The following is a 21760-nucleotide window of genomic DNA, read 5'->3' on the forward strand; positions in this document are numbered from 1 at the left end:
TACAATTTACTTGTTGAGTTTAATAAAATTATCCCAACTCATGGTGGATATTTGATCAGTTACCAGAAATTTTCAGTATAAAAGGTGAGCTTTCAAACGATAAGTTATCAGTTCAATTCTCTAGTAAGTTGTTATCATTTAATTAAATTGTTATTAAGTGAAATCAAAACTAATAATGAAAGTTTTTAAATTCTCAACTTTCTTCTTGATCGTGATGGTTCATCAAGTTATCTCTACATTAGCTTATACTCTTACTACATTAGCTCCAGTTGAAGTAACTACAAAGAATGCTTATACTATTACTACACTTTCTGATGAAGAATATAAAAGAAAATGTCTTGATGGTACTGCTGGTGGCACCATTGCTTGTGGTCGATTTATCCCGTCGACCACATTACCTCCAGTTGAAATAACTACAAAGAATGCTTATACTATTACTACACTTTCTGATGAAGAATATAAAAGAAAATGTCTTGATGGTACTGCTGATGGCACCATTGCTTGTGGTCGATTTACCACAACGACCACTTTAACCATGTAGAATCCAAATTTTATTCCAGATGCATCCACTTCTTGTGTTTGAAGTCCGAAACTGACCTACCTGCTCAAGATGACATCCGCGCAGAATTTAGAAGATTTACTGCGAAAATTATTCGATTATTGTTAACATTGTAAAACTAATGATCGAAAATAAAGAAGCAAATTGATAAATTATTTATTTGTATTTAATACTAAATTATTTAATATTCCTATTTATATTTAAAAATAATAATAATTATCGATTTTTTTGGTATCTGATTTGAACCAATAAGTTTGGTACTTTCTCTCTCTTTCTTTTTTTCTTTTTTATTCGGTTACTTAGCTCAGACGTTACTGTCACTGAAGAAAGTTTAGTTTATTCGTCTACTTCGTTAAGAACAAAGGAGCTGCGAGTGCATGGAATCATCAACAATGAAATCAAGCCTATCGCTAACTCCACTACTAATAATTCACGGATTTTCCTGTCTCCATATTTATAGGGTTACAAAAAAATACAAATTCCAAGTTATCATCCACATGATCATGATCACCTTCGTTATACATTGTATTAATGTTATCTACTTTGTCTTGTAAAAGTCAGTCCCACTTCCCTTTCCTTTTAGTCAACATTAAAGTTCTTGTTTATTATATAATTGTGATTATTGTTTTATTAATATATAAATTAATATTAGATAATATTTAAGGCGAACTTCGAATCTTCCGATTCGCAATCTGTTGAGTGAAATGAAAGAAATTCTTTGTTTACTTTTTCATTTGAATTTCATTTTCTGTTTGTTAATATTTTCGTGATAGTTATTTTCTGGACAGTCTTTGAGTCGTAATAACCAGAGAAGAAAAGTTTAATCAGTTAACAACTTTAATTTGTGAATTGATTGAATCTTTAAGAAATTTATTAGACAACTGCCTCTACCTGACAATTGTTACCATGGATGGTTTAGAGTTTGTAGATAACTCTACTCCAATAATAATTGCCGATATTGGAGGTTATTCCATTAAATATGGACTGAAAGATTCACCTGAATCTCCCCAAGTGATGCCGAATTCAGTGTTTAAGGTTAAAAGTGAAAGGAGAAGATTGTACATTGGAAATCAATTAGATGAATGCAAAGATTATTCTGGTTTATTTTACTTATTACCTTTCAATAAAGGTTTTCCAATCAATTGGGATGTCCAGCGACAAGTATTGGACCACGCTTTCTATAAGAATTTAAAAATTGAAGGTTCAAATAAAGAGAAAGTTTTCCTGTACACTGAACCATATTTCAACTTTCGACAGGTTCGGGAGACCATGTTGGAGGTACTTTATGAAGAATATGGATTTGGAACATTGGCCAAAAGTGTACCCGCTTTCCTTTCGATGGCTAAACATGTCCAACAATTAGATGATGATAAATGTTGTCTTGTAGTTGATTCGGGTTACTCATTTACCCACATTGTCCCATTTATTGGAGGTAAAATTGTCAAAGGTAAACAAATGATTTTTTCAATTTTCTTAGTTTATCTTCATTTTCATCAACTTTTTTTTAATTTCATTTTAAACAGGAGCAATTAGGAGGATTGATGTTGGTGGGAAAGCTCTCACTAACCATCTAAAAGATATTATATCTTATCGACAACTTCATGTTTTAGATGAAACCTTTGTGATTAATCAATGTAAAGAGGATTGTTGTTATGTTTCAAATCAATTCACTGTTGATCTTGAGATTGCCAGAGAAAAACCTTCACCAATCGCCAGAGATTATATTTTACCTGATTTCATGACCATCAAGAGAGGTTACATTAGGGATGAAAATGATTCAATTAATTCCGATCTTCAGTGTATTAGACTAAACAATGAGCGCTTCCAAGTTCCCGAGATACTTTTCTATCCTTCTGATGTTGGTATTGATCAGATTGGTATTTCACATTCGATTGTCCATTCAATTGAATCATGTCCAGAAGAATATAGATTTAGTTTGTACAGTAATATTGTTCTTGTTGGTGGAAACGCTTCACTTCATGGATTTAGGGACAGAATCTATGGTGATGTCCGTTCAATGGCTGACTCGTTTTATGATGTGAATGTGACTCTATCTGAAAATCCAATTATCGATCCTTGGTTGGGTGGTAAATATCTGGTTAACAATTTACCAACCATCATGGATAATTTATGTCTCAACAAGAAAGAATATGACGAAATTGGACCACTCAACAGTATTGGAAGAATGGAATTACCAGTTTTCAATTTATCTACTGAATCTTCAGCTCCCAATTCTGATGATGAAAATTTGTGAAGAAAATTATGAATTAAGAATCAATTGACTGATTGGAAAGGCGAAATTGGTAAACATCCGATTTCGATTCAATTTTCTTTGAAGGGTTGACAATGATTCTTGTTAGTTAATTGTTTGATCTTTTCATTTGGAATTTGATTTTTCTTTTCTAATTTAAATTGTAATTGTTTTTTATTCTCTCTGCTCTCTTTGCAGCTCTTGCCAAAAGCTCTAATCGAAAGGTGATTCCCTTCCGTTTGGTCTCAACGGTTGCTCTTCATAAAGGAGGTGATAAACAACGACAAACAATAAGAGTTATTCTTGAATTGGATAAACAATATCAGTCGAAATTGTTAGCCGATCAATCATCTTCATCATCAGTGTCATCATCTTCTTCTACATCATCACAAACAGTAACAACAACAACAATCGGACAGCAACATTCACATAACGATTAAGCCGCCAAAGAATAAGCAACAAGAATCAGCCAGCGATTTCTCATTAGCTTATTCTCTGGGTGATCATTTGGGTATTTTTCCAGAAAATTCACCAACCTTGGTTAAAGGGATTCGATCACGTTTGAATAAGATTGACTTTACCATAGTCTATCAAGTTATGGTTCGTAAATCGGGCGATGATAATTCCAGTGGTTCCAATGATGAATATGCTCCACACGAAAAGTTATTCAATCTCATCTTCCAACAAATATTACACTTGGACATCATCGAAATCATCATCGTCATCATCATCACTTCCTACCAAAACAACAATAACATCGAGTAACAACATTAATAACAATCTAATCAGCAGCAATAATATTTCATCATCTTCTTCTACTGGCACTTTAACTGTACAAAATTCTGTATCAACCCAATGGTCACTCCATCATCAGATAAAGATATTAATGAAATATTAAAATCCATATTTATAATTTAATGAATGAAGATGCTGATGCTGATTTTAATGTGAGATAATTTAATTAGAATGGTGTTAATTGTTGATTATCAGTTACTTGTTCATCTCTCTCTCTATTCCTCCGGGACGAAATCATTGGAAGACTTTCGGAAACCAAAATCATAATCCGTATCATCTTCGCTTTCCTCTAAAAAATAATAAATAAATAATGTTTAACAAGAACCAAGAAATTGTTTAAAAATAAAAAAGATCAGTTTGTAGTAATTAGTAATTCTACTTATTTAAAGAGTTCAATTAGACAATTAATTTAAAAGAAACTTTTATTCATAGATTTAATTGTGACTCTTCTTCTTAACTTACGCATAAATAAAATGGGCCGATTCTTCGTAAACATTGACATCAGCATCTAGATTCTTCATTTGGTCTTTAATTTTTGCTGGCGTTTTATTGCGATTATGAAGAGTATTCGAAAACCTTACAAGACCAATACTTTTGCCGATCAACAGGAAAATAGTTGAAAGCACGAAGATGAAGATAACACTTGAAAATTGACAAGAACTCATTTCATTTATAATCGTATTAACTGACACTGGTGGCTAATAATTATGACAATACTTCTAAGCTTCTAAACCCGACAAATTAACGTTTATGTACTTAAAATTCTCTGATGGCTGATTAAACAAATTATTCTGAAGGTAGAACAAGTAAATTCGTTCAACTTCATTTTGATGCACTTTGATTGCTGTATAAATATTATGACAAATAAGTGATAACTTACAATGGTTAATGTTAGTTAATATTAACTTTCTTCAAATTAACATTGCGTTGAAATGTTTACCATTAGAAGATAATTTGACTTTGAATTTTTCACTAGTGTTTAACATGATCATTATCACTTTAATCATCTATATTATCCCAATGAATCTGGGATAATGTATCTGCATCTTTAGCTAATTGATTAGGTTGATTGTTTGATGAATATTTTGTGTTTGCATAAAATTTTCTTTTTTCAATTCTAGAATTGAACATCGATCAAATTATTATAATGTTCGTGTATTCATACAAGTTACTGAATTGAAATCAATGTTGACATGAACTCAATCGGGATAATTATTTGAATTTTGTATTTTTAAACTAAAAAACATTGTGAACATTCATATTAATAATCTGTAGTGAATCAAGATAATGATGCTTATTTTAATGTAAGATAATTTAATTAGAATGGTGTTAATCGTTGATTATCAGTTACTTGTTGTTTATCTTTCTCTTTATCCCAATCTCTCAATTTAACTGTATCTTCATTTTTCTGATATTGTTTAGCCATAAGTTTCTGGATATTGAGAAAAGGCGATTCAAATAGTAGAGCTGAAAGGACACCAAGTATTTGAGCCAAAAACCAATGGGAGATGAACATGTTAATCTAAATAGAGGAAGATGATAATTTGATTAATCAATGGAAGTTATCTTTATATTTGTACTAAACTTACTCCAGTATAAGTGCTTGTATAAGACAATTCCCGTCTCGACCCCATGTATGTCCAAATAAGAAGCATATGGGTCAAGTAAACTGTGTACGAAATCTTAGCCAATGGTCCGAAAATGGGTAAACTTAGGAAACGGCCGATTGGACCACCATGACCAGAAGCCGATGAATAAATTATCCATGATAATGAAAGTGACCATAATATACGATTGGTACAGTCGAAGAGGGTATTCAACTCTCGTGGCCAAGTTTTACCCAATGTTAGTGGATAGGGTACATGAAGTACTCCGAAAATGATGACCAGTGTCAAGATCCATCCCAAAATGGACATTGTTTTGGTCATTTTTGGGAATCGTTTTCTTGCCAGCAAATATCCAAGATGCAGACCAATGAAAAAAGGTGGACCATGTAGATGAGGTTTCCAAAAATGTCTAACCACTAAATCATACCAGTACTCCCTGTAAAGAATCACCAATAGACCAACAGATTTATTAACAATTTAAACACTTACAATGGTCACTAGTTAACTTACTCAACCTGAGGAAACGTCGGTAAAATAGCCGGTGGATAATCATTAACGTAACTAATGATTCCCGATATTATTGTGAAAATCGTTATGAGTAAAATGTTGATTGTGATCCCAAGTTTTTTACTCCTCATCAGGGGAACCAGAATTACCAAAGATATTATATGGAAAATCATATCATTAGATAACCACCAAGTTATTGGTAAACACTTGATTAGTAAAAAATGAAAGAATTAAGTCAATAACTAAGATAATTTCCTGAAACTGACCAATTCATTGGACTGAACTCACCATTTCATCGGGTTTGTAAAATGCTTGAATATAAAGTAAATTAACCCACCAATTTTTTTCGCAATTTTTTCCCACCGGTGCAACAAACTCATTCCACAATGGGCCCGAGCCCATTAGCGGTAAAAATAAGGTCAAACACATAGCGGTCACCAGGCTAGGGGTCAATCGAGTATAACGGGAAACAATGAACCAGAATGAATTGAACTTATCGTAAACACCATCAGTTGTTTTCCAGGTGATATAAGAAGTCAATAAACCACTGGACAAACGAACGGAAAAATGACCAATTCAATTAATACAAATCTATCCAAACAATTAGTCTAATTGTCTTACCTGATTAGGAAAAACGTATCAACTGAGAAAGTTACATTGAGCAAGGCTTGAGCTCCGAAAGGTTTAATTACATCAATGATATTAAATGAGTGACCTTTAAAAGTCCAATAAATTTTGATACGAAAAAAATGTAAACATAATTGCTGCGATTATTATCAATTGTTGTTGGACTAATTACTTACTAAATGCTTGATAGTGAATCCAAACTGATGTATGTCCAAATATAATCCAGGCCATTGTGATGGATCTGATTCCGTTCAAACATTTGAGCTCAGAATTTGTGGTTTCCATTTTAAACAGCGAATCAAAGTTTCGCCGTAAAGAAAAAGCAAATAGAATCGACTTGAAAAAAGTTAATCGTGATTCTGAATAAACAAAATTAGAATTGAAATTAAAATCATTACAATTATCAATCAATAAGATTGAAGTTTCATCTTCAATTGTTGATTAGTCAATAAATGAATTGGCTAATTGTAAACACGAATCTCGCCACAAGTTAATCGTGATAAGTTACTTAATGTAGTTAAATTGTTTATTATTGTTTGATTGTTGATCTAATTGATTGGCTAACTATGAATGTTAATTTTTACTTCAATCACAATCAATTCTAAATCTAATTATATTTCAATAAATCTTAATAACTAAAATTCCCATTGAAATGATTTAGATGGTAAAGTTGATTGAATCTTGATGATTTAATAATGAATTGTTATTCAATCATCAATATATTGATTGTTGATGAGATAATTTGAACAATATTGATTGCAATTGTTACCTGATTTGATTAATAGCTCGGCCAGTGTACCAATCAGTGTAATCGTAAGTATGATTAATATAATGGATCTTTAAGTTGATTGCCAGAAAAATAGAATTAGTTAATTGTCTGTTGATTGACATCCGTTTTCTTTTAGTTAGTAAATTGTTTGAGTGATTTATTGTTGATTATTTGAAAATTTCTATGGATATAATTTTGATTTACTTTTTCTCGTTAATCAATTGATTCAATTTTCTTTCAACAATTGAAATGAAAGTTTAATGAACCATGAATTCAAATTGTAACAAGTTAATTAAACTTACAGAGCAATTGTTTGGTGGTAATTAAGTCCAATCGTTGTTGTTGATTTACTTTCACAATTAATTAAATCACCTTTCAAGTACATCCCTTGGGCAACTATAATTATTATGAAATTGTAACAATTAAAAATTAAATTCTTCTCATAAAATATTGATTAATTACTTACTAGTTTGTACCATTGATTTGATTTCATCTTGATTACAATGAGTTGTCAAACAAATACCAACCCTTAATTGTGTATAATAAAAAAATTGTGACTTTGATTTAAGGTAATCAACTGCCTGGAAAAGATAAACAATTTAAATTGTTAATGATTTTTTTATAATTTCCAACAATTAACCAATACAATTGATTGGAAAGTTTTGTATTGTCAAAAGTTACACTCGAGCCCAATTGAGACAAAAACAACAAGTTAATCACAATTAACTTGAAGTTAACCAAGTGTTCCAATGGCTTACAATTTATGGTAATTAAACCAATCGATTGTTAATTGTGATTGATTGATAGCTTACATTATTATTAATTGATGATCGAGGAATCGTTTGAAAGATACTTGGTCTATCAAGGATATTATGGAATCGAGGACGATGAGGTAACATTGGACGAAACGAAACTGAACAATATTGAGTTGCGAACGTTGAATTGATTGGAATCACATTTAAACACTGATCGTATGAACCAAATGAAGTTGTGGTTCCACTGAATAATCCAGGGGGTGGGAATCGTCCCCATGAATCGAGAGCTTTGAATGAAAGAGAGAAGTTGATAAATGACCAATGTCCGAAAAATATTTTCTTCACTTACTTTGAATAGCCCAAGTTTTTTTAGCTTCACCAGAATCGAGTAGAAACTTTAATCCATTAGCACATTTAGTTGATAAAACTGATTTACTTATAATCTCATTGTAATTATTTGCTAATCCTGAGGTATACAGATTAAGATCAACCTTAATCTCATCTCGATAAGCATTCCAAGCTGAGATAACTAAATCAAAATCAGCTCGACCATTAGTTGTATTTGAAATGGCTGCAGCTAATTCACTTGAGTAACAATTAACTGTACTAATAAAGATCCAGATTAAACTGATCACATATAAAGTAAACACAATTAACTTCATTTTCAACCAATTAACATATCAATTATCAATGATTAATATCAAGATAAACTTTCACTCTTGAGATTAACGTTAATTGCTACAATCATTGTTTCTTGATTGTTATGGTTTTGTAAAATAAGTTGTAAGTGACCATTGGAAGTGAAAAAAAATAACAACACCAAATTGTAGATGAAGATGATAAATGAAGATGATAAAAAGGCGTAACCAATAGTGACCTTCTTATAATATCTTATTCCAACAGTGATATTGTTCATTGTTATCATCTTCCTCATCTTCATCCTCATCCTCATCATCATCTCCCTGTTGTTATCATCCTTTGTTCAGGTAACACTAAAAAAAGTTACCTGTTTTTTAAAATGTATTATTGTTATGAATTAAGTGCTAATTGTCAATAGTTAGTTAATTTTTTTGACTTATCCTCCTCATCATTATCACCATTATCATCTTCATCATCATTTTACTTCTCTCTCTCTCTCTCCCTCTCCCTCTCTTCCTCTTCCATTATCATATACCTTGATTGCTTTGGAATTGAAAGGAAAAAAAACTTTTTCTACCAAAACAATTAACCATTACAATTGAATTGTATTGATGAGTTACTTATATTTTCTGAAAATTGTTGATTAATTATTTTAAATGGTTAACCTTATCTACGTAGACAATTAACACTAATTAACATTAATTTTTCTTGTTGTGTATTCTTAGCAATTTGATTGTTGGCAAATTGAACTTTCTAAACTTTGTTAATTTGTTTGGGTCAGTTGTATGTCTTGTTATTGGTCAATCAATTGGTTTCATCTTAATTGTGAAAAAAAAACTTGTTATACATTGTTATTGTACTATTAATAGATTTGAACAATTGTTGTTTAATTGTTACTGTATTGTCCAAATAGTATGTTCATCGTGAATGACAAATTAATAAATCACCATCACAGGTATTAAGTCAATATTTAATTGTTCAAATTTTTCGGGTCAATTCATTTTTTTCATGATTCTTCTGTTCATTTGATTACATTGTTAATCATTGTGATTCATATTGTTGATTGAAAACTTTTTAAGTTTCCATTAGACACTAATGCTTATTGTTAATATTAGTTATTGATTAGAAAAAGGTAAAATTCAAATTACGTGGTTAACTCAATTTGACTAATAAAAATTAAAATAATTACTATAGTTATCATCACCTTAGCTAATTAAGTAATTGTAAGTTTCGATAATTAATTCTTTCGATAGGTGAATTCATTCAAGGTTGATCAGAAACTTTATTATTATTGTGATACTTTACTTTTAATACCTGGTTGGCAGTAAATTTTGAAGACGACCAACTCATGAAAGTTAATCTTTGCAATTAGAGTATTAACTAAGTTAATGGTTACCTCAATTTTTGTAATTTGTAATAATTCGTTGTTTAATCATGATCAACATACAAAATATGATCAACTCGGAACTATTAGTTTCTGGTTGATCAACCCAGCAAAAGCAGATTGACCTTAGTTGGGTCTTTTCAATGATCAAAATATGATCAACTAGCATCAATAACTAGTTTTAATTGTTATTTCTAATATGATCACAATATGATCATCTTGAATCTAATAAATTTCGGTTCATCAACAATCAACTACAATTGAATACTAGTTTTAATTCGCTTTTGACTTACCTTTTTGCAAAGATTGACATTTTATCGAAGGACTGACCTTGTGGCGATTGGACAGAATTTGAATCCAAATGAAGCAAGTTTTTGCCTAAGATTTTCATCTTCATCACAATTCATTTTATTTATTGTTGATGTAAAGGAAAACAACGGTTGAAAGATTAATATGGAGATGACAGTGAGAAGGTGAGTATGAAGTGGAAAGGTAGATATGGAAGTGACAAGGTGAATATACAAGTGAGAAGATGAATATAGAAGATGAGGCGGAGAATCAAATGCGTCCACATTTTGGAAGGTCGTATTGCATCAACTCTTTCCTGGAATGGTCCAAGTATTTATTTGTTCTCGGGTATTTTATTTCAGGGGTTAGTTTGTCTCACTGATTCTTTTTGAAAGCCGCTGAGACTCATCTAAAGAAGATAAGATGAAAAGATTAGGATCATATATAAATATTATGAATATAAGTAGTAATAGAAGAAGAAGTAGAAGAAGAAGTAGAAGAAAAGCTTACCTTTCTTAGTGGATGGTCTTTACAACAATGACAACTATGAACCTTTATGAATAAATGATAAATAGATTAGACTTGAACTTGTTTTAATACCCTGACCGGTACCATATTAGCTTTCCCCCGAACGCCACCAACATCAAGTTCCTTGGTACCTTTATGATATTTACAAGCATTCATATGCCGAATCACATCAGAAATTGTGGAAAACTGTCTCGAACAATATCCACATCCAAAGGTCTCGATTGCTTTACTCTGGATAAATTCCTCCTCGAAAGGGACCCCAGGCTTAAGTTTTCTTGAGATGGGTGCATTTTCATCATCGGCTTCATCAACGATTTGGATATTCGATGACTTGACATAATGAGGTCGATGAGGCAACAATAGCTTCCTCAATCACCACACAGAGAAAAAGGAGTTGGCCATAAACTAAAAAGCGATTATATACCTAAACGCGAAGAAGAGAAAAAAAGTTAGATATGTGTATTTGAACAACCAAAATATTTATTCAAATGAACTTACATCGCAATCGCGCTTCCTTTCGGACATTTTGATCAATTGAATTGATTTAGTTTAATTACGATTTATACAAAAAATTTCATTTCAATGTACTAGCTAGTCTGGAATCAGTGCCTATTTGTTTTATTCAGCAGCCTAATTGGCCTTATGATAAACTTGTTAAACGACTAACGATGAAGATTCATTTGTCTTAAATACTAATTTCGGCTTTTCTATTCCGCTTTCATCTTTTCGTTAAAATCATTTGTGGTTCTTAGAGCAGTTTTTGCCCGAAGTGGCCTTTGAATAAAAAACTGGCACTGGTAAACACTAGATCCTTTAGCTATCTTTGCTTTGAACTTTCTAGTTTTTTAACGATAGTCTCGCCGAATTGAATTCCACTGGGTCTTGATCTTACACATTGTATTTGTGAGATATCAATAATGTACACATTTTCAGCTGTTTACAACCAAGTTGATTTCACCAGAAACTCATTTGCGTCTTCAATGTATGATAATATAGAAACATCATGAAGAAGATTACAAATTCTTGTTAAGGCCTAGAAATATAATTAAGTAAAAAAACTCGACTTCGTCACTTAAGAAATTTGATACAAAATCATGTTATCATTATGGATGATGAAAGTTACTTCGATCTGGAAGGATTCAATTTCTATGATGCATATCGATTCGCATTCGCATTCGATCATATTTTCATCTAACAAAAGGGGCTTTGAATTCTGAATTATATTCTCGTCAGTGTTTGAAGAGAGATTAATTCCTTGGATAAAAAAAGTTCATAGTGATGATAAGGTGCTATTTTGGCCTGATTTAGCGAGTTGTTACTATGCAAAAAATACATTAGAAACGTTAGAGGGCGCTAGTGTCAACTTCGTTCCTAAAGATGAAAATCCCCTAATTGTCCGCAATTGAGGCTCATCGCAGACTTTTGGGCTAATTGAAAATGTTTGAAAAGTTTTTTCTGGAGGTTGGATACCAAATAGCAAAAAAGATCTAATTAATCGAATTAGAAATAAGCTCAAAACATTCGATCAAAGTTATTTCGACGAATATACAGAAAAAATTAAATCTAAAGTGATTGAAACTGATCGGTTCAGATTAAACGAGTTAATTCACTAGTATACACTCAAATCTATCTTTGTGAGAGAAAAATTGTTTCTATGTTAATTATTTCTCGAGAAATCAACAATAAAAAAAATTCTCATTTTTATTCCCTTAATTTCTTACGTTAATAGCACACATATTCCTGAATTTAATCAGTGAGTAAAGCTTCAAATATATTAATAATGGGTAACTTCCATCGTTACTGATAAATTATCCTTTTTGCGTCAACTGTGTTCGCTGTTATTATTTTAAATCAAATATAAAATGGATTTCTCGCCTTGTTTAGTTACAATTCACCATCATCATAATTTCATTGATTTTCTTGTTGATTAACGGAAATGAAGCAGTGGAAAAGATTCAAAGTGTTCGAAAGAGCGAGTTCTAAGCTTTAAAATGAAATCAATCTAATAATAAGAAAATCTTATCTTCTAATATCTAATACAATAAAATCAACAATAAAAAGAGTGCAAAAACTTTTGTAGATACCTAATAGTTATTCATTGGGAAAAGTTTAAATTCAAAATTTGTGGTCAAAATTTTGTATTCAATGAATGGTCAACACAATTTGACTAATAAAATTTAAAATAATTACTATCGTTATCATCGCCTTAGCTAATTAAATAATGCAAATGTTTCGATTTCACAAAATGATTACTTTTTCACACCTAAATGCTTGTTAATCATCGTGATGATTTCAGTTAATCATTTCAACAATGAAAACTTTTCAATGTAATAGATGATAAAACAATTTGAACGATCAATTTAAACTTGATTTATGATTTATTTATTATAAAGTAATCATGATCATGATTAACTTGAGTTAATTTTGTCTGGATGTTGTGATGATAATAGTTGAGAAGATGAATAAGAAAAAAAGTTCTTGGGCTCTTATTGATCTAATTCGTGAACCGTTTACTCAATTAGCCCAAAAAAAAACTGTTTTAATTACGTTTAAAGATTTCAAAAAGTTAATTGTTACTACAAATGAGCGAAACTATTAATAAATCACCTCGATTTTAGTTCTTTCATTTAAATCACGCGCGAATGCAATCGACCAACTTTATTTTCTAATCTCGTCAATAGATGTCACTAGTTTTTATTTTTTCGAAAATTTTGACAAAATCAAAACAAACAACCGATTAAAAAGGTTAATTAAATAATTATTTGTCAATAAGATACATGATCATGTTTTACTAAATTGATGGACTGAAAATTTTTGATTGAAAGGATAAAGTTTAAGAAGAAAATGTGTTAAAGAAGATGGAACATGATAAAGAAAAGGAAGAAGACGAAGACGAAAAAGATAAACAAAATGAGGAAGAGGATAAAAAGAGAGATAGAAAACCGAAACTGTGACAACAAAGAAAATATTCAAAAGGAAATGTAAATCAATATGGTGAGCTGATTATCCAAATCGAGGAGAAAAAAAGAAAAACAAATAATTAATATGTAACTCTACAAGTAACGTTATTGAACTTGAAAGATTTCAGGTAAGTAGAAAAATACAAATAAATGAATGAGATAAAAAGAGAGAGAAAGAAAGAGAGAGATACATGAAGAGATACTTTCGATGATGATTCAAAGAGAGAGATGAAAGAGATGAAAGGTGTGGTCTGTGTGAAGCTCAAAAGAGTTGGTGGATGAAGATAATATAATGATTTTGATGGAACTTCATTTTTAGTTTGCTTCATCGAAAGAGAGATGATGGAGAAAAAGACAGAAAGATAGACAGAGAAAGAAGATGAACAGACGAAGATGAGAGAGAAAGAGAGGGAAAAATATTAGATTTGAGACGAAAGATGAAGAAGAAGATGAAGATGAGGATGATAAATGCTCCCTTGGAACCTCCTCTTCAATAGGACCTTTAATATGTTTACCAGTTTTTCGTTCTCAGTGTCACTTGTACCTGTCAACAAACAATCATCAAGCTGATTTTTTCTCAACTTCCAGTAATCGACAATCAACAAAATTGTTTCTCTTTTTTAATAATCTCTTCATTGTTTCTCTCACTCTCTCATCTTCTCATTTTGTGTCAACTTTTTATCACCATAATAATCAAGGTAACCGGTGAATCTATTGCAACGTTAATCTTTGTTTTCTTTTCCCAAATTTTCCTATTCTATTGACCGATTTTGTTTTTGTTTTGTTTTTGTTTTCATTTTTTTTTCTAATTCATTTTTCTCTATCTAAAGGATTAAATCATGTGGTCAGGAACAGTTGGTCTTGTTAATGGTCAACACAAATATCTAACTGCTGAAACCTTTGGATATAAAATTAACGCCAATGGAGTTGCTCTTAAAAAGAAGCAGCAATGGTCAATTGAACCTTTCCCTTTATCCGGTGGGTCAACTGTTGGTTCCAATGGGGCAAATGGAACCGCTGCTGCCGCTGCGGGTTCGCTCGATGAATTAGCTGAACTTGAAATTGTCGCTCTAAAATCGCATCTTGGTTGTTACCTTGAGGTTGACAATTTTGGAAATGTAATCTGTGAAAACAAGGAACGATCGGAAGGAGCCCGTTTCATCATCAACATTTGTGTCATGTCCAATGAGAAGGGAGTCTGTAAGTAACTATCTCGTCATCATCATCATCATTATCATCTCCCCATGATAATCATAATAATTCCCATGATAGTTGAGTTGTTTTCTTTTCACAATATCTCTTAGAATCAAAGTTCTAAATTTCCTGTTCCATGTTAAAGATTAATCAGATTCTTCTATTCAATTTCCATGTTTTCCTCTTCTTTTTTCATTACTATTTCTTCAATTCTACTGAGAAGAAAAAATTCTGATTCGACTCGAATTTGTTTCCATTAGAAGTACCATGAAATTCAAAAGGCAAAGGGTTCATTCACCTGGTTCCTTTTCCTTTTTTTCTTCATGATGATGATCATCATGATTCTCAATTCATCGATATTTTCAATAATTTGTATGTGAGAGATTTTATCAGGAATAGAAAAGAACAAACCAAAAAAGATGATTTTCTTTTTTGGTTCATTTGAGGTGAAAGTTTAGATTTTTTTTCTCTTCAGTTTTTTGATTGTCACAATCAACCAACCAAATTAAGTAACTAATCTTAACCCAAGAATATCAACAACAACAACAAAAAAAGGTTGACATTGACTATAAGTGATTATATAACAAAAAAAACATAATGATAATCATGTTTTTCATGATGATTTCATGAAAATTCAAATATCATGTCTATCTTTATACTCACACAAGTGAACGTTGAATGTTTTTCAAAAATTATCGTCTCTTGTCCTCTTCAGGTTATTGTCAATATATAACAATTTAAATTGTTACCAACTCACAAAATTTAATGCTGTTGATTGTCAGTTCGTTACCCGAATCATTATACAGCAATTTTGCCAATAATCATTATGATTGTGATTATATTTATGATTGGAACTGTCTCTTGATTTGATTTGAACAAATAAAAAAAAACAAACTAATTCATTCGGGTGGTGATGGTTACCCATTTGAACAGAATGATGAATTTCTAATCAAATCAATCAACAAATTGTATCCTCTCAAAAGTTAATCGATTAGGAATCAATATGATTTTTTTTTCTTCCACAGGAAAAGTAATGATGATCATTTAGAAATCTCATCAATTGAAGTTAACACCCAAAAAGATTACCAATAGAACCAGAATTCAATTAGGTTTCCTTTTACCTTTTAAGTCTCCATTTTTTTTCTCATCATCTTTCCTTTTCCTTTTTCACTTATCTTCCTCATCTCTTGAAACATTTTCATCTCTTTTTATCATCATCATCATCATCATCTTCTCCCCCATAAATAAATCAATTCCCTATGAGAGAGTAAAACTTCAATGTCCATAGAGATTGAGTCAATGGACATTTAAGAGATGATGAAAGAAATGAGATGATGAGAAATCTTTTCATCCTGTTTACATGTTAATCTCATGTTCATCATCATCTTAATCATCAGTCTTAATTAAATCACAATCTCCCAAACATATATTCATGTATTAGAATTGAATTAATGAAACAACAAGCAAACAACTTAATTGCTAATTGGATTAACATACATGTATATTGAAAGTAAATGACAATTTGTGTTACACAATTTATTTAATTATCTCAATGGAACACAAAACATCAACAATAACAATAATAGTAAATGTAAACAGCTGATTACAGTCAAGATTAATTCAGATTAATTGTTACTGTTTTTGTTGTTTTTATCTACAATAAAACATTATGTAAACAGGAAGAGAGTGACCCTCACATATTATTAATAATGTAGTCCTGATGATTATGTTGATAAAGGGACAATTTGAAGGGTCAGTTAATTGTACCCAGTGACCTAGACAATATTATCAACAAACCTTAAGTTTTTGTTATTAGTTTTTTTTTGCTTTATGATAACCTAATCACTTTTGGTCACGTTAACATAATGTTGTAATTATTATAATGGTCAACAATTGACATTAAATTACATGGTTACACATAAATACACTTGAATGGTCAGTATCTTGATGTTGAGATGACCAAGACTTTTTTTTTGTAAAGGAAAACTTTTTGTTTCCTTGACCGTATGAGCTTTTTCCCACGGAAGTGACCTCGACTGCCCTCACATTTGTTACACATCTCATCGTAGTCCTTATTTGCCCGATAGCCTAACAATCAAATCTAAAAGGATATTAATTGTTACCTTTATAACAACAATCAGCCAACATAATCATCTGATGATTTGAAGGTTTGATTTAATTTGAAAATGATTCATTGAGATTTTGTTGCTTCTAATTGTTGACATTTTTCAAATATTATTCATTGAGAAATATTCATTGAACAATTTACTTATTAGTAGAAATCAATTTCTCAATAAATTGTCAGTTGATTTAGTTAGTTTTTGTTTGATTCTATTGTTTTTCTTGTTGCAACCTTAATCATTAATTGTTTGTTTTTTATTTTGATTTTGACAAAAAAAGTTTAAATTGTTAATTGTTGATGATGGTCAAATATCCTAACCCAATTACGATTACTTTTGTTTATTTCTATTTAAAGTTAATTGTAGAAATATTTTTGACGTAATTGTGACAATATTTCAAAATCAATCATCAAATCAATTGATTGTTGTATCATTAATATGATTAAGGTGCAAGATAAAGTGATGATTTCAACAATTACGGAAGGGAAACTGATTTACTCATCATATGTTTAACTGATTGTCATGATAATCAACTGAACAATTAAACAATCATCTCAACTATTACATGTTGACATAATTCAATAAATTGAAATCAGTTGATTATTAATTGTTTGTTTTTGTTTCCACTGAAATTTAATTGTTCACCTAATTGGTTTAATTTGAAAGAAAAAAAGTTAAGAGACCAGAAAAATTAACTATTAATACAATTTGATTATTCCGTTAGTGTTAATGATTATCTTGATCATCAAGATGATTATATTATATATGATTACCCTTTAACCTTACACTTGAAACTGTTAATTGTTATAACAATTGAAATTATCTTAAATTCATATCAGACTTTTAAATTGTTCAGTTAGTGTGTGGATACAATTTTCTGGTTCGATTGTTATATTATCTCAACAATTAACTCTAAAAATAAAATGATAATTGATCAAATTTAGGATAACAATTAAAACTGATTATTTAAATTGTGTCTCAATCTGATGAGCTACAAGAAGAAAAAAATTAAATTCAAAAAGCAGATCAATGATTTTAAGAGAAAGATGTGATTTGATTAACTATTTTACTCATCAACAATTAATTCAAAACGCTAATTACTCTTTTTGTCTCGTCAAATTGTAACAATCAACTGATTCGTTTTCATTTCGATTGTTTTCCAGCTTCGATTTACTGGGCTTTTCGAAACATTCTCGAGGCTACTATTTAGGTGCCACCGGTGATGGAATGACCTGTTGCGTCGCTAAACAACCTCAATCACGAGCAGAACTTTGGCACGTTCACCTTATACCCGCTCGAGGTGCTACCATGTTCGCCCTTAAATCGGTTGGCCGTAAACGTTATGCACGAACCCAAGTAACTTCGGAGAACGGCCCTAACGGTACCAATAACAATAACAACAACAACAACATTATCAATAACAATAATAATGTTAACAGTAAAATCAATGACCCATCAGCTGTTGATGAACAGGTACAAGTTGATGCGACAACACCTTGGGGATCGGAGACATTGTTTCAATTTAAATACTATGAAAGCGGACGATATGCCCTTTTAACCTCAACCTGTAAATATTTAACCTCAGAGGGTAATTGTATTGAATTTAAGGCTGGATCAAGTGCTAACGGTTCAGGTACCAACGGAGTTGCCGCTAAGATTGCTGGTTTTACCAATGGTTCGGGTTCATCTGGACCTTCATCTTTGGCCTCAACTTTTCCCGTTCTACCACCGGCTGAATGTCTTTTCACCATTGAATATCATGGCGGTTTCATTGCTTTCCGTGATATAAATGGCCGTTATTTAGCTGGAACTGGACGTGCTTCCGTACTACGAACTCGATCCAATAATGTTTCTCGTGATGAACTGTTCACCTTTGAAGAAGCACCAATTCAGATCGCACTTCGAGCCGATTTCAACAATAAATGGGTCAGCGTTAAACAAGGTAAGAATTCATCTTCAATTGTTTACTTAATTAACAATCAAATGTCAATCATGCTAATTGTTACCATCATCATCATAATCACAATCGATATTTGATTTTCCTCTCTCATCAATTGATTCACTCTAAGGGTTAATTGTTATTGATCAGCAACAATTGATGATATTTTTGACATTTTAAATTGTCACTATTTATAATCTGGATTAATCAAAGTTCATTGTTATTGTGGTGATGATGATTAACTTTAATTAACTATTTAGATGTTTAAATTAATTTTAGAAACAATTGATTGATAAATGTAATGATACTTTCACTCTCCCACTTAAATTGTTGAGTTGTTTTCGGTTTTTTTTATTGTAATAATAATTTAATTGTGATCACAATGGATCAATGATTTACAGCAATTTAATTTTAATCACTCAACAACACCAATACTTGATGTCTTTTTAATTAATTTCAGCCTGTTACTTATTATATTATCACGTTAGTGTAGATAACAATTAAGACTAAGTGTTAATTGTTACTTTCTCTTTCTTTTCCAGTTTAACTGAATCAACGTTTACTGTTTACAATTAGTTAATTGCTATTGAGTAGCAAGAATAGTTTGCTCTTGATCTTGAACAGTTTGATGATTGATTTTTGTTTCAATTAATTGTTGATAAGATCATTTTATGCTAATCATTAAGAGTTAATCATAATTATCTGCTTAATTACAATCAGAGCGTTTAACTCATTCACATTGATTAATAACTATTTACTTTTCAAGTTAATCATGATCATATGGATGATACAATTTAACAGTTATTAATAAATTGATGGTTAAATATTTACTAGTGCATGTAAATTACATCAAGCAATTAAATAACCATACAGAAAATAAATTAAGTAAATCAACAATCAACTAATCATCTACTACTGGTTTGCTAACTTGAATCGTTAATTGTTTACAGAAGAAGAAAAAAATTAAACTGATTCTGGTTTTTGATGATTAACAATCAGATTAAATAACTAAATCTATTTGCTTCAATTGAATTTCAACTGATTAACATTCAATTTCCTGCTTTCAATCACCTTGACTGTAAACAATTTACTCTAAATTGTTATCAACTTTTAAAAAATTAAATTCTCTAAACGACTAATTGTTAATTATTATTTTCCTTGTTGTCTTTTCTTGTAGGAGTTGATTTATCTGCCAATCAGAATGAAATTACTACTCAATTTGAAACCTTTCAACTTCAATACGATAAAAGTAACGACACTTGGCACATATTGACCAAAGACGGAAACTATTGGGCTCTTGGTGCCGCTTCAACCATTCAGGCCTCATCACGGGATGAGAAATCTGGCCTACACTTTAAATTGAAGTGGAACGAAGATGGAACATGTTCAATTCTGTTGTCCAGCGACCCAGGAGCTCATGAAGGTGACATGAAATGGATCTGTAATCGTAAATCGGGTCAACTTTGCACTGGAACTTCTGATCCGGTCAAATTTTACCTAATGTTCTGTAATCGAACCTCACTTAACCTAAGATCTATTTCGGGAAGCGGTTTTATTGGACTTAAAGGTCCAGGCTCGGGTAAACTGGAATCGAGTAAAACTTGTCCCGATTCAATTAAAGTTGAATATTGTTCAGCTGAAGGTAACGGTGATTCCGATGATACCGCTCCCTTTAATTGCTGCTTCTTCAAGATGCCGGCCAACAACAAGTACTGGTCAATTGTTGACGCTGGTTCGGTTGCTTGTGACTCGACCTCACCCACTTGCGCTCAACGTTGGGTCATGGAACTACGAACTGGCTCATGTATTGCCATTCGAGCTTACGAAAATGGCTCTTACTTAACCCTCACCGGTCAAGGGGCCATTCAGGTGGCCAATGTCTCACCTAAAGACGCAACTCTATGGGAATTTTAATTGCTACTCTTTTAAACTTTTTTTCCATGTCTTTTCATTTGAATAATATGATTAACTAATCAACTTGAAAAGATGATGATTTAGTTTCCAAATGTGATTCCAATGAAACAAAAAAAGAAAACAATTAACGAAATTGCCAAAATTAATCAATTTACTTAAAAAATTTTCACATCTTTTGCAATTAAAAACAATCCAAACAACAATTTAAACTTTTAAAAGTCATCAGGATTTAATATTAACATTTAACTGAACTTTCTTAATTAATCAACTTCAATCTCCATCATGATTATAATTGATAGGCAACAATTTAATTCTCCCCTTACATTTGTACTTTCATAATTTTGGCCAATCAAGTCAATAACAAAAATTAATAACCTTAATTGTAATCATTTGGTTAGCTGAAACAATCAAGACAATTTAAGTCTCATTTATATTGATCAACTTTTTTTCACTGATTTTTTTTACTTGTATTGTCATAATTTAAGTTTGAATAATCAATTAAACATAATAATGATAATTAAATTTGATATTTTAATTGTTTCAATGTTTGCAGCAATTAACATGAATCAGAAACTCAAGAAAGTGATAATATCATCTGACTGAGTCGATTTACAGTATTTATGTATGAGAATCAACCATAGACCCTGATGTTTATGATTAAGTGCGACTTTACTTTTCTCGCAGATTGAATTCAATCAACAGTAATTAACCAGATAATGAAACGAATGTAAATTCCGTATCCTCATAATAAGGATGTTTAATGTATTATTTTACTCTCTTCAAATGCTGTCAAACTAAATAGATCTGAGTAAACATTAGTTTGATCTACTAATTTCAAATTGATTCATGATGGTTGAATATTTGATCATCTTCTAACTTGAGTATAAAAAATGAAACTTCTTCCAATAGATTATACTTGTAGTT

General features: G+C 30.9%; 3 protein-coding genes across 3 annotated transcripts; 2 read left to right on the forward strand and 1 right to left on the reverse strand.

Annotated features, from left to right (window-relative positions):
- The first annotated feature begins 1297 nt into the window (after nucleotides 1–1297).
- Nucleotides 1298–3805, forward strand: LOC128390829 (actin-related protein 6-like). Its single transcript, XM_053350602.1, has 3 exons — nucleotides 1298–2006; nucleotides 2083–2313; nucleotides 3009–3805. The coding sequence occupies exons 1-3, from the start codon at nucleotides 1466–1468 to the stop codon at nucleotides 3248–3250; spliced, it is 1014 nt and encodes a 337-aa protein (XP_053206577.1). The 5' UTR covers nucleotides 1298–1465; the 3' UTR covers nucleotides 3251–3805.
- Nucleotides 3806–4761: 956 nt separating this feature from the next.
- LOC128392298 (nose resistant to fluoxetine protein 6-like) lies at nucleotides 4762–8682 on the reverse strand. Its single transcript, XM_053352305.1, has 11 exons — nucleotides 8220–8682; nucleotides 7928–8157; nucleotides 7582–7696; nucleotides 7418–7511; nucleotides 7116–7183; nucleotides 6523–6705; nucleotides 6341–6434; nucleotides 6008–6266; nucleotides 5723–5925; nucleotides 5195–5648; nucleotides 4762–5127 (listed from the first exon to the last, which is right to left on the reverse strand). Exons 1-11 carry the CDS (start codon nucleotides 8530–8532, stop codon nucleotides 4924–4926), a joined length of 2217 nt encoding a protein of 738 aa, XP_053208280.1. The 5' UTR covers nucleotides 8533–8682; the 3' UTR covers nucleotides 4762–4923.
- Nucleotides 8683–13460: 4778 nt separating this feature from the next.
- LOC128392309 (protein singed-like) lies at nucleotides 13461–21363 on the forward strand. The gene is given in 5 exon segments (XM_053352316.1): nucleotides 13461–13797; nucleotides 14500–14869; nucleotides 18147–18170; nucleotides 18173–18925; nucleotides 20100–21363. Coding segments are annotated over 4 exon segments (1875 nt in total). The 5' UTR covers nucleotides 13461–13797; nucleotides 14500–14508; the 3' UTR covers nucleotides 20837–21363.
- The last annotated feature ends 397 nt before the right edge of the window (nucleotides 21364–21760 follow it).

The sequence above is a fragment of the Panonychus citri genome, unplaced genomic scaffold (genome assembly GCF_014898815.1).
Source record: "Panonychus citri isolate SS breed McGregor unplaced genomic scaffold, ASM1489881v1 Contig00011, whole genome shotgun sequence".
Lineage (NCBI taxonomy): Eukaryota > Metazoa > Arthropoda > Arachnida > Trombidiformes > Tetranychidae > Panonychus > Panonychus citri.

What these genes read in the sequence shown, in the direction of transcription:
- LOC128390829 (XM_053350602.1), top strand. Translation starts at nt 1,466, where the DNA reads ATGGATGGTTTAGAGTTTGTAGATAACTCTACTCCAATAATAATTGCC. An exon ending in TGGAGGTAAAATTGTCAAAG is followed by an intron (nt 2,007 to 2,082) that starts GTAAACAAATGA and finishes CATTTTAAACAG; the next exon opens with GAGCAATTAGGAGGATTGAT. An exon ending in TTTCATGACCATCAAGAGAG is followed by an intron (nt 2,314 to 3,008) that starts GTTACATTAGGG and finishes CTCTCTTTGCAG; the next exon opens with CTCTTGCCAAAAGCTCTAAT.
- LOC128392298 (XM_053352305.1), bottom strand. Translation starts at nt 8,532, where the DNA reads ATGAAGTTAATTGTGTTTACTTTATATGTGATCAGTTTAATCTGGATC. An exon ending in TTTACAAACCCGATGAAATG is followed by an intron (nt 5,926 to 6,007) that starts GTGAGTTCAGTC and finishes TTACTAATCAAG; the next exon opens with TGTTTACCAATAACTTGGTG. An exon ending in CCGACGTTTCCTCAGGTTGA is followed by an intron (nt 5,649 to 5,722) that starts GTAAGTTAACTA and finishes GATTCTTTACAG; the next exon opens with GGAGTACTGGTATGATTTAG.